The following is a 12,561-nucleotide window of genomic DNA, read 5'->3' as shown; positions in this document are numbered from 1 at the left end:
TGGTAAGCGAGCTACTTACCACGCAGCCACTCCTACGCCTATGTTGATATTTGTTGATATTTCTGTGTAAAATCTGTCCGGGGGTGGGGGTGGGGGTGTTATTTTGTTCTCGGGGGATTTTGTTCTCGGGGGATTTTGTTCTCGGGGGATTTTGTTCTCGGGGGATTTTGTTCTCGGGGGATTTTGTTCTCGGGGGATTTTGTTCTCGCTGGGATTTTGTCCTGGTACCCGGCCACTTTGGTTGCAAGGTTGTGAAGGAGATCATCTTGTTCTATTCATCACCCTTTAAATCTTAAACGAAGTCTTGCAAATTCTTCTTATCCCAGATATCGCGATACATTAAGGAGTTGCGTTCTCTCCCACTAGAACCCAAATTCGGCCATGCTTTGCTCTAGACGGGTTTCTACGTATCATGTTACAGGATGTTGGGGCTAAATTTGACGAATTTTTGTCTCATTTTTTCAGGAACAGCTTGAACAGTCAATGGCATTGGAGAGCATAAAGATTAAAGATTAAAGATTAAAGTTGTTAGCTAGAAAAAGTTAGGTGACATGGAGGACCGGAAGCCATCTGAATATTAGAAAGGAGTTTCCTGTATCATGATGATTCGCACGGGTATCAAAATGCTTGACAAGTAGTATTGGCTTGTTTACGCCTCCCCCCACCGTAAACTTAACAGTTCAATAATAAATACTGATAGAATAAGTAACAGATTTTTAGCAGAATGGTCTAAAATCTTCGTTGGTTTCCTACAGATTCTGGCATACTATTCGAGTCTAGGACATTTACCCGCCGTGGACAATTACCCCCTTGGTTAATTACCCACTTGGTTAATTACCCCCTTTTCTATATATCAAGAAGTTTTGAATCATCATCTGTTGTCCTCAGGGGTAATTGTCCTAGGGGATAGTTGTCGTCGGGGGGAATTGTCCTATGGGGGTACTTGTCCTATGGGGGTAATTGGCCTATGGGGGTAATTGTCCTATGGGGGTAATTGTCCTGATAGTACCATTGTACTATATATGTTGCGTGTTCACTCCTGGAAATAATACAAGAATACTTAAAAACAGTGAGGCTTTATTCCTCCGTTGAACAGTGCAGTGGGCCAAATAAATCATCAGAAATTCTTGTGATTGTATAGTTCATCCGTCGTTTGGATAATTCAGCTCGAGTTATCGTTGGTTACATGTGCTCAATTTATTAATTTTGTTCTGGTGAATAATGGCAGGAAAACATGACTTGCTCTCATGAAAGCGTTTGCCTTTCTGCTCATTGATGATTTGTTAGACACATTTATAAAAGGAGGGTTGTTTCCAGCGCACATTCAGATTAATTATTTGATAATGTATTATGCGAAACGTGACTGGATCTTCGATACTCAACCAATTGGATCTGCGATACTCAACCATTTGGATCTTCGATATTCAACCAGTTGGATCTTCGATACTCAACCATTTGGATCTTCGATATTCAACCAGTTGGATCTTCGATACTCAACCAGTTGGATCTTCGATATTCAACCAATTGGATCTTCGATATTCAACCAGTTGGATCTTCGATACTCAACCAGTTGGATCTTCGATACTCAACCAGTTGGATCTTCGATACTCAATCAGTTGGATCTTCGATACTCAACCAGTTGGATCTTCGATACTCAATCAGTTGGATGTTCGATACTCAACCAGTTGGATCTTCGATACTCAATCAGTTGGATCTTCGATACTCAACCAATTGGATCTTCGATATTCAACCAGTTGGATCTTCGATACTCAACCAGTTGGATCTTCGATACTCAATCAGTTGGATCTTCGATATTCAACCAGTTGGATCTTCGATACTCAACCAGTTGGATGTTCGATACTCAACCATTTCGATCTTCGATATTCAACCAGTTGGATCTTCGATACTCAACCAATTGGATCTTCGATACTCAACCAGTTGGATCTTCGATATACAACCAGTTGGATCTTCGATACTCAACCAATTAGATCTTCAATACTCAATTGGATCTCTGATATTCAACCAACTGAATCTTCGATACTCAGCCATCTGGATCTTCGATACTCAATTGGATCTTCAATACTCAATTGGATACTCAATTCTCAATTCGATACTCAATCAGTTGGATCTTCGATACTCAACCAATTGGATCTTCGATATTCAACCAGTTGGATCTTCGATACTCAACCAGTTGGATCTTCGATACTCAACCAGTTGGATCTTCGATACTCAATCAGTTGGATCTTCGATACTCAATCAGTTGGATCTTCGATACTCAACCAATTGGATCTTCGATATTCAACCAATTGGATCTTCGATACTCAGCCATTTGGATCTTCGATACTCAATCAGTTGCATCTTCGATATTCAACCAATTGGATCTTCGATATTCAACCAGTTGGATCTTCGATACTCAACCAGTTGGATCTTCGATATTCAACCAGTTGGATCTTCGATACTCAACCAGTTGGATCTTCGATACTCAACCAGTTGGACCTTCGATACTCAACCAATTGGATCTTCGATATTCAACAAGTTGGATCTTCGATACTCAACCAGTTGGATCTTCGATACTCAATCAGTTGGATGTTCGATACTCAACCAGTTGGATCTTCGATACTCAATCAGTTGGATCTTCGATACTCAATCAGTTGGATCTTCGATACTCAAGCAGTTGGATGTTCGATACTCAACCATTTCGATCTTCGATATTCAACCAGTTGGATCTTCGATACTCAACCACTTGGATCTTCGATACTCAACCAGTTGGATCTTCGATACACAACCAGTTGTATCTTCGATACTCAACCAATTAGATCTTCAATACTCAATTGGATCTCTGATATTCAACCAACTGAATCTTCGATACTCAGCCATCTGGATCTTCGATACTCAATTGGATCTTCAATACTCAATTGGATACTCAATTCTCAATTCGATACTCAATCAGTTGGATCATCGATACTCAACCAATTGGATCTTCGATATTCAAACAGTTGGATCTTCGATATTCAACCAATTGGATCTTCGATATTCAACCAGTTGGATCTTCGATACTCAACCAGTTGGGTCTTCGATTCTCAACCAGTTGTATCTTCGATACACAACCAATTGGATCTTCGATATTCAACAAGTTGGATCTTCGATACTCAACCAGTTGGATGTTCGATACTCAACCAGTTGAATCTTCGATACTCAATCAGTTGGATCTTCGATACTCAATCAGTTGGATCTTCGATACTCAAGCAGTTGGGTCTTCGATACTCAACCAATTGGATCTTCGATATTCAACCCGTTGGATCTTCGATACTCAACCAGTTGTATCTTCGATACTCAACCAGTTGGATCTTCGATACTCAACCAGTTGGATTTTCGATACACAACCAGTTGGATCTTCGATACTCAACCAATTAGATCTTCAATACTCAATTGGATCTCTGATATTCAACCAACTGAATCTTCGATACTCAGCCATCTGGATCTTCGATACTCAATTAGATCTTCAATACTCAATTGAATCTTCAATACTCAACCAATCGAATCGTCAATACTCAACCAATTGGATCTTCGATACTCAACCGTGCAACATTCAACCAATCAAAGCACAGGACTCAATCAATGTTCCAAACTCACATGGTAGGTAAGACGACCAATCATTACAAATTAGCGCGCTGAGCCTCTGACACTTCAATGCATTCAATATACCACAAGAGAAAACGGCCTTGCTTACATGTACGTACGTACGTATGTATGTATTTGTGTGTTTGTGCTTGTCCCCCACCATCGCTTGACAGCCGATGTTGGTGTGTTTACGTCCCCGTAACGTAGCTGTTTGGCAAAAGAGACCGATAGAATAAGTACTAGGCTTACAAAGAATAAGTCCTGGGGTCGATTTGTTCGACTAAAGGTTGTGCTCCAGCATAGCCACAGACAAATGGCTGAAACAAATAAAAGAATTAAAGTATATATATATAAATGTGAGTGTGTGTGTGTGTGCGTGTGTGCGTGTATGCTTTCCGCTTATCACCACTTGACAAACGGTGTTGGTGTGTTTACGTCCCGTGACTTAGCGTTCCGCAAAAATGACCCATAGAATAAGTACTAGGCTTAACAAATATGAGTGCTGGGGTCGATCTGTTCGATAAAGGACCCTTCAAGGCAGTGCTCCAGTATGGCCGCAGTCAAACAACTGAAACAAGTAAATGAGTAAAAGAATACACACGAACACACACACACACACACACACACACACACACACTCGTATACACAGGCACATTCACACACGTGCACGCATACACATACATACATATACGCACACACGCACGCAAGCATCCACGCACATACCCACCCACACATGTATACACACGCACATACACACATATAAACGCATGCACATACACACACCCGCAACCACACACGCATACACACATTTACACACATGAACGCGTACACATACGTACACGCACGCATACATACACACGCACGCACTCACACAGACACCAACATGCGTATACAAACGCACATTCACACACAAGCACACATACATACATACGCACGCACGCATACGCACACAAACATACGTATATACACGCACATTCACACATGCACGCATACACATACATACACACACACATGCAGCACACAAATTCATACACATTTACCACCACCACCACCACCACCACCACCACCACCAACCACCACCACCACCACCACCACCACCACCACCACCACCACCACCACCACCAACAACAACAACAACAACAACAACAACCTTAATAGTTAAGGCTTTTTCCTTACGTCAGGCCAGGCTAGTCGTCTGCCTATTTCTTATCGTCTGCTCATTCAATATCGTCTGCTCATTCAATATCGTCTGCCCACTTCGTATTGCTTTTTTTTTTTTTCAATGAAAAACTCGACCATTGTTATTATTATGGTGAATGCGTGAACTGGCAGAATCTTTAGTATGCTACACACACACACACACACACACACACACACACACACACATATATATATATTTATACATATATATATATATATTTATACATACATACATACATACATATATATATATATATATATCTATATATATATATATATATATATATATATATATATATATATATATATATATATATTTATGCATATATATATTTATACATACATATATATATATATATATATATATATATATATATATATATATATATATATATATATATATATATATATATAAATATATATATATATATATACAGAGAGAGAGAGAGAGAGAGAGATGATGATGATGATGATGATGATATATATATATATATATATATACATACACGATAGGCTTCTTTCAGTTTCTGTGTATCAAATTCACTCACAAAGATTTGGTCCGTCCAAGGCTAAAGACACCTACAAACACACGCATCACACACACACACACACGCATCACACGCACACACACACACGCTTCACACACACACACGCATCACACACACACACGCATCACACACACACACACACACGCTTCACACACACACACGCATCACACTCACACACGCATCACACACACACACACACACACACACACACACACACACACACACACACACACACACTCACACATGTGTGCTCATGAGGAAGATTTGGTTGGAATTTCTCACTGGTCACGTAACTGTAGAATTACAGAGTTAACAAAGTTACCGAATCCAGCAACGGTTCGTTTACCGTGTGTAGCCTAGTCATCAGTCTGTCGAGCAAATGGAAGATGGGAGATAACTAGAACAATTTTATTTTTGTGATTTATACTAGTTGTCTCCCTTGTGTAGTTATCAAATTATTGACAAGAAACAAAAATAAATGTATGGAACGAATTTTTGTAACCTTATTGACAGAGAGTGGAGGCGCAATGGCCCAGTGGTTAGTGCAGCGGACTCGCGGTCATAGGATCGCGGTTTCGATTCCCAGACCGGCAGTTGTGAGTGTTTATTGAACGGAAACACCTAAAGCTCCACGAGGCTCTGGCAGGGGATGGTGGCGAACCCTGCTGTACTCTTTCACCACAACTTTCTCTCACTCTTACTTCCTGTTTCTGTTGTGCCTGTAATTCAAGGGGTCAGCCTTGTCACACTGTGTGTCACGCTGAATATCCCCGAGAACTACGTTAAGGGTACACGTGTCTGTGGAATGCTCAGCCACTTGCACGTTAGTTTCACGAGCAGGCTGTTCCGTTGATCGGATCAACTGGAACCCTCAACGTCGTAAGCGACGGAGTGCCAACAGCAACAACTGACAGAGAGAAGAATTGCAGCCCAAGGCAACGTTTATGATTCAGCAGACTTGTGGTAAGAGGCGTTCCGATAATGAGCGAAATATCTATTTATCTATTTTGTTTTTGAACACTAGGGCATGACGGGATAGATTTTAAAGTGGCTGTTACGTACGAATAGTTATTATTGTAAAAATTAGTGTTAAGTCTCCTTCTCTCTCTCTCTCTCTCTCTCACTCTCTCTCTCTCTCTCTCTCTCTCTCTCTCTCTATTTATCTATCTTCTCATGTGTCTGTTTGTCCCTCTGTCTAGCTATTTATGCGTCTGTCAGTGCTTCTCTTTTTCTCTGTCTGCCTGTCTGCATGTCTGCCTGCCTGCATGTCTGTCTGCCTGCATGTCTGTCTGTCTATCTCTGTCTCCCTCTCTCCCCTCCCTCTTCCTCTCTCTCCCCTCCCTCTTCCTCTCTCCCCTCCCTCTCACTCCCCTCCTGTCTGTCTGTCTATCTCTGTCTCCCTCTCTCCCCTCCCTCTTCCTCTCTCTCCCCTCCCTCTTCCTCTCTCTCCCCCTCCCTCTCCCTGACTTAGTGTTAAGTCTCCTTCTCTCTCTCTCTCTCTCTCTCACTCTCTCTCTCTCTCTCTCTCTCTCTCTCTCTCTCTCTCTATTTATCTATCTTCTCATGTGTCTGTTTGTCCCTCTGTCTAGCTATTTATGCGTCTGTCAGTGCTTCTCTTTTTCTCTGTCTGCCTGTCTGCATGTCTGCCTGCCTGCATGTCTGTCTGCCTGCATGTCTGTCTGTCTATCTCTGTCTCCCTCTCTCCCCTCCCTCTTCCTCTCTTTCCCCTCCCTCTTCCTCTCTCTCCCCCTCCCTCTCCCTGTCTGTCTGTCTGTCTGTCTGTCTGTCTGTCTGTCTGTCTGTCTGTCTGTCTGTCTATCTGTCTGTCTCTGTATGTCTGCCTATTTCTTATCGTCTGCTCATTCAATATCGTCTGCTCATTCAATATCGTCTGCCTATTTCTTATCGTCTGCTCATTCAATATCGTCTGCCCACTTCGTATTGCTTTTTTTTTTTTCAATGAAAAACTCGACCATTGTTATTATTATGGTGAATGCGTGAACTGGCAGAATCTTTAGTATGCCGGGCGAAATACTTCGTGGTATTTCGTCTGCCGCTACACACACACACACACACACACACACACACACACACACACACACACACACACACACACACACACACACACATATTTATACATACATACATACATATATATATATCTATATATATATCTGTATATATATATATATATATCTCTATATATATATATATATATATATATATATATATATATATATATATATATATATTTATGCATATATATATTTATACATATATATATATATGTCTGTCTCTCTCTGTCTGTCTGTTTGTCTGCCTCTGTCTGTCTCTGTCTGTCTGTCTGTCTCTCTCTCTCTCTCTGTCTGTCTGTCTCTCTCTCTCTTACTTGTTTGAGCAATTAGACAACGGCCATACTGCAGCACAGCCTTGCAGAATTCCAGCGAAACGAATCGACCCCAGAACTTATTACAATTTAAAGCCTGGTACTTATTCAGTTGGTTAATATTGATGAACCGCTAAGTTACGGGGATGTCTAAACACCACACACACATACACGTACGCACACACACACACACACACTCACAAACACAAGAGAGAGAGAGAGAGAGAGAGAGAGAGAGAGAGAGAGAGAGAGAGAGCGAGAAAAGTGAGAGTAAGCGAGAATGTGTATGATGCGTGTGTGTTATGGTTTGCTGAAGTTATCTCCCTTGACTCGTTTCTCTGAGTAATGCTGAAGCCAATGAAATGCTTAGCGATATTTCGTCTGCCGCTACGTTCTGAGTTCAAATTCCGCCGAAGTTGACTTTGCCTTTCATCCTTTCGGGGTCGATAAATTAAGTACCAATTGTGTACTGGGGTCGATCTAATCGATTGCCCTCCCCCCGCTCCTCAAAAATTTCCTTGTGCCGAGAGTAGAAAAGAATTTGATAGCCCCAAGAATTAAAGTCATCACGAAAGTGAATCGAAGAATGTCGTGTTTGTTTTTGCTTCTTCTACACTAGAATTCCTTTATTTCGAATCCAATGTAAAAAAAAAATTGCGCATTGGGAGAAGCAGTAAGTATGAACGATGAACGTCGAAAAAACATACATAGTTTTACTAAGTCTTTATTCTCACTTGAACGTGACTGTTCAGTAAGAAAAAAGAATTTACTGCGGTAGATATTATGAAAGAAACTCTTATATAGGGTTGTACTTGCATAGCAAGTGACCTGATCTGAGATCGTGTGCTGGGACGAAAATAATTGCAGCGTGGAAGGTGTTTATAAGCCATTTAAAATAACACAAAAGCCGTCAGATTCACTTCAACACTTAAATTTAATTTGTCAAAATATTTTCGTCGCTTTGAGACCGCGACCTGTTCACTGACAAAATTCTGTGCTGCATCTCAGCACAGCGACGAAAATATTTTGACAAATTAAATTTAAATGTTGAAGTGAATCTGACGGCTTTTGTGTGTTATTTTAAATGGCTTATAAACACCTTCCACGCTGCAATTGTCTTATATAGACTTTTGGTGTAAAATGCACGCTTGTTTATATCGTTCACGAGTGGGTAACTCTCCCACCAACTTTAGCACCAAGACCAACAGATAATGTGGTCTGATAGGTGATGGATCCTTTGGTCTGATAAGTGGTGGATCCTTTGGTCTGATAGGTGATGGACGCTCGATCGCTAAAGATAGCAGCGACATTTCTCCTCGCTAGCGATATACAGAAAATCAGTACCAGGCAAGCGTACCTGGTGTCACGATTAGCCAGTGAGCTTTTTAACAAATATATTTTCTGAAAAATATGTTTGTTCTGATTCCCAGACCGGGCGTTGTGTGTGTTTATTGAGCGAAAACACCTAAAGCTCCACGAGGCTCCGGCAGGGGATGGTGGCGAACCCTGCTGTACTCTTTCACCACAACTTTCTCTCACTCTTACTTCCTGTTTCTGTTGTGCCTGTAATTCAAAAGGGTCAGCCTTGTCACACTCTGTGTCACGCTGAATATCCCCGAGAACTACGTTAAGGGTACACGTGTCTGTGGAGTGCTCAGCCACTTGCACGTTAATTTCACGAGCAGGCTGTTCCGTTGATCGGATCAACTGGAACCCTCGACGTCGTAAGCGACGGAGTGCCAACAAACAAGCATGGTAAAGTCACATGGAAGACCTCTGGAACATTCTGCCAATTTTAACTGCATCACTGATTGATTATACTTGGAAAACACAGTTTAGTCTGTGTTCTTTTTCGGAGAAACCCCAGCCTTTCTAGGTTTTTAAGTAGATCCGTTGCTGTGTAGCCCAAGGCGCCGATGCTAATGGGTGCGAATGAAAAACTGTAGGCTGGGTTTAAGAGCCCCAAGTTTTTTCTATCTATCTATCTATCTATCTATCTATCTACCTACCTACCTACCTACCTACCTACCTACTTGCAATCGAGGGAATTAGGAAACCAGAAATTGGGTGGGGGGGGAGATGAACTTATAGAAATCCTCTGACAACCACTTCTGACTCTTTCTGGGCGGCATAACGTTACCCTCACTGGAGACACACGCATCTTTCATGCTGGCCACGGCTTCGTAGTCTCTGTTGCAGCTGTCCGTGTCATGTCTTCCAGGATTTACAGTGTTCACAGAGCAGTGAGCAGTAGTCATGAAGTCAGCATTTTGATACCCAGCGTGGATCATCATGGTACAGGTAATTCTTTGCCAGTATTCCGACGATTTTCCAGTCCTCCATTTCAGCTCAACTACAGCTTTAATCTTTATGCTGTCCAACGCCGTTGACTGCTCACCAATACATCAAGCTGTTCCTGAAAAAAAGGAGACATAAATGGTCGTCAAATTTATCCAGAAAAACCTGTATATATAAAACGCATACAAAGAGAGACAATCATAAGATGATAGAGAAGGAGAAAGACAGGAAAAGGGAAAGGGAGAAAGAGAGAGAGAAAGAGAGAGCTATGTGTAATGTATATCTATAAAATAATAAATGCGCCCTTTTAAAGGCTAGCCAGGCTTATTGGGCCCGGTTTCCCGGTTTTAATGGCGTATGTCTTCCCCAGGTGGAGGGGACGCCAGTCCACCGCAGCGTTACTCATTTTTGCCAGCTGAGTGGACTGGAGCAACGTGAAAATGAAGTGTTTTGCTCAAGAACACAACGCGTCGCCCGGTCCAGGAATCGAAACCACAATCTTACAATCATGGTGCTGACACCCTAACCACTAGCCCACGCGCCTCCACAATGTATGTCTATAACTGTATAAAATGTATGTTTATATTATAAAGGTAGACCGGTAGAATTTTATGTATATATATGGCTGAATGCATACGTATGTATGTATGTATGTATGTATGTATGTATGTATGTATGTCTGCATGTCTGTCTATCTGGTTGTATGCATTTATGTATGTATGTATGTATGTATGTATGTACGCATGCATGTCTGTCTATCTGGTTGTATGCATGTATGTATGTATGTATGTATGTCTATCTGGTTGTATGTATGTATGTATGTCTATCTGGTTGTATGTATGTATGTATTAATTCATCTATATACATATATCTACATATAAGCGTGTATGTATTATATATGTTTATATATATGTGTCTGTGTGTCTGTACGTACTGTTTGTATGTATTTATGTATCCCTGTACATGTTTGTACATATACGTATGTGTGTATGTATTATATGTTTGTATATGTCTGTTTGTGTGTGTGTGTGCGTGTGCGTGCGTGTGTGTATGTGCGTGTGTGTGTGCGCGCGCGTGTGTGTGTGTGTGTCTGTCTGTCTGTTTGTCCAATCCCAAACAGTTATCAATATCAGATGTCATACTTCCAGAACAATAACACTTGAAAAAGATCAAATCTGGCCTTGAGCAAAATATACAGTGACCGTGGTAGTATTGGTGGTGGTGCTGCTGACAGTGGTAGTGGTGCTAGTGATGGTGGTAGTGGTAGTGGTGGTGATGGTGGTGGTAGTAGTAGTAGTAGTAGTAGTAGTGGTGGTGGTAGTGGTAGTGATGATGGTGGTGGCGGCGGTAATGGTGGTGGTTGTAATGGTGGCGATGGTGGTGCTGGCGGTGGTAGCAGTGATGGTAGTAATGGTAGTGGTGGTGGTAGTAGGGATAGTGGTCGTGGTAGTAGTGCTAGTGGTGGTGCTAGTGGTGGTGGTGGTGGTGGTGTTGGTGGTCGTGGAGTGGCGTCGCGGTGTTGCTGCTAGAGTGAGTGTTCTTGCCTTTGTTCAACTCTCAGGCTAGCCCTGACCCAGCAGATCAATGGTCAAACACATTGCAACCGTGACCATCACGCCTTTTCTCCATGTGCAACCAGCCCCGGGGTTATATTATCCCGTCTCTTCTTTTCTAAGCTTCTAAGGCGAGAGATTTGAGAGAAATTTGCTTGTTATTTCTGGCTAAATCTCTTGACCACCCAGACGCAAACCTATGTTGGTCGCAGTATGCGTAGAGTGAGGTTGTTGTTGTTGTTGGTGTTGGTATTCAGACATACACAATTACGTACACTCACACACACACACACACACACACACACACACACACACACACACACACACACACACACACACACACAATATGTGTTTTTATTCTTTTCTTCCTTTCCTTGTCGCAGTCAAATGACTGTGGCCATGCTGGAACACCCACCTTAAGGGGTTCTAGATGAACAGATCGATCCCAGGACCTATTCTTTGTAAGCCTAGTACTTATTCTATCGGTTCCCTTTTGCCAAACCACAAAGTTACGGGGACGTAAACACACCAACATCGGTTGACAAGCGATGGTAGCAGGACAAACACACAAGCATACAGATACATACCTATACACATATATACACATATATACACATATATACACATATATACACATACACACACACACATACATACATACATATATACACATATATACACATACACACACACATACATATATATATATATATATATATATATATATATATATATATATATATATATATATATATATATATGTATACGCACACACACACACGCACGCAGACACATACACATACACATGTATACGACGGGCTTCTTTCAGTTTCCGTCTACCGAATCTACTCACAAGGCTTTGGTCGACTCAAGGCTATAATAGAAGACACTTGCCCAAGGTTCCACGCAATAGGACTGAACCTGGAAACCATGTGGGTGGGTAGCAAGCTTCTTA

The 12,561-nt window shown here is 41.6% G+C and overlaps 1 protein-coding gene across 1 annotated transcript in view; it reads left to right on the top strand.

The window, feature by feature from the left end:
- The window catches only part of LOC149131305 (uncharacterized), a 3,805-nt gene extending 262 nt beyond the window's left edge, over positions 1-3,543 (top strand). Inside the window, exons 1-2 of the mRNA XM_089340131.1 lie at positions 1-2; positions 466-3,543. The exon at positions 1-2 is cut by the window's left edge and continues 262 nt beyond it. Coding sequence (XP_089196257.1) covers positions 1,351-3,414 — 2,064 coding nt within the window. The 5' untranslated portion in view covers positions 1-2; positions 466-1,350 and the 3' untranslated portion in view covers positions 3,415-3,543. The remainder of the gene's footprint in view (positions 3-465) is intronic.
- The last annotated feature ends 9,018 nt before the right edge of the window (positions 3,544-12,561 follow it).

The sequence above is a fragment of the Octopus bimaculoides genome, chromosome 23 (genome assembly GCF_046866305.1).
Source record: "Octopus bimaculoides isolate indiv1 chromosome 23, ASM4686630v1, whole genome shotgun sequence".
Classification (NCBI taxonomy): Eukaryota; Metazoa; Mollusca; class Cephalopoda; order Octopoda; family Octopodidae; genus Octopus; species Octopus bimaculoides.
This window is presented reverse-complemented; position numbering and strand designations above follow the sequence as displayed.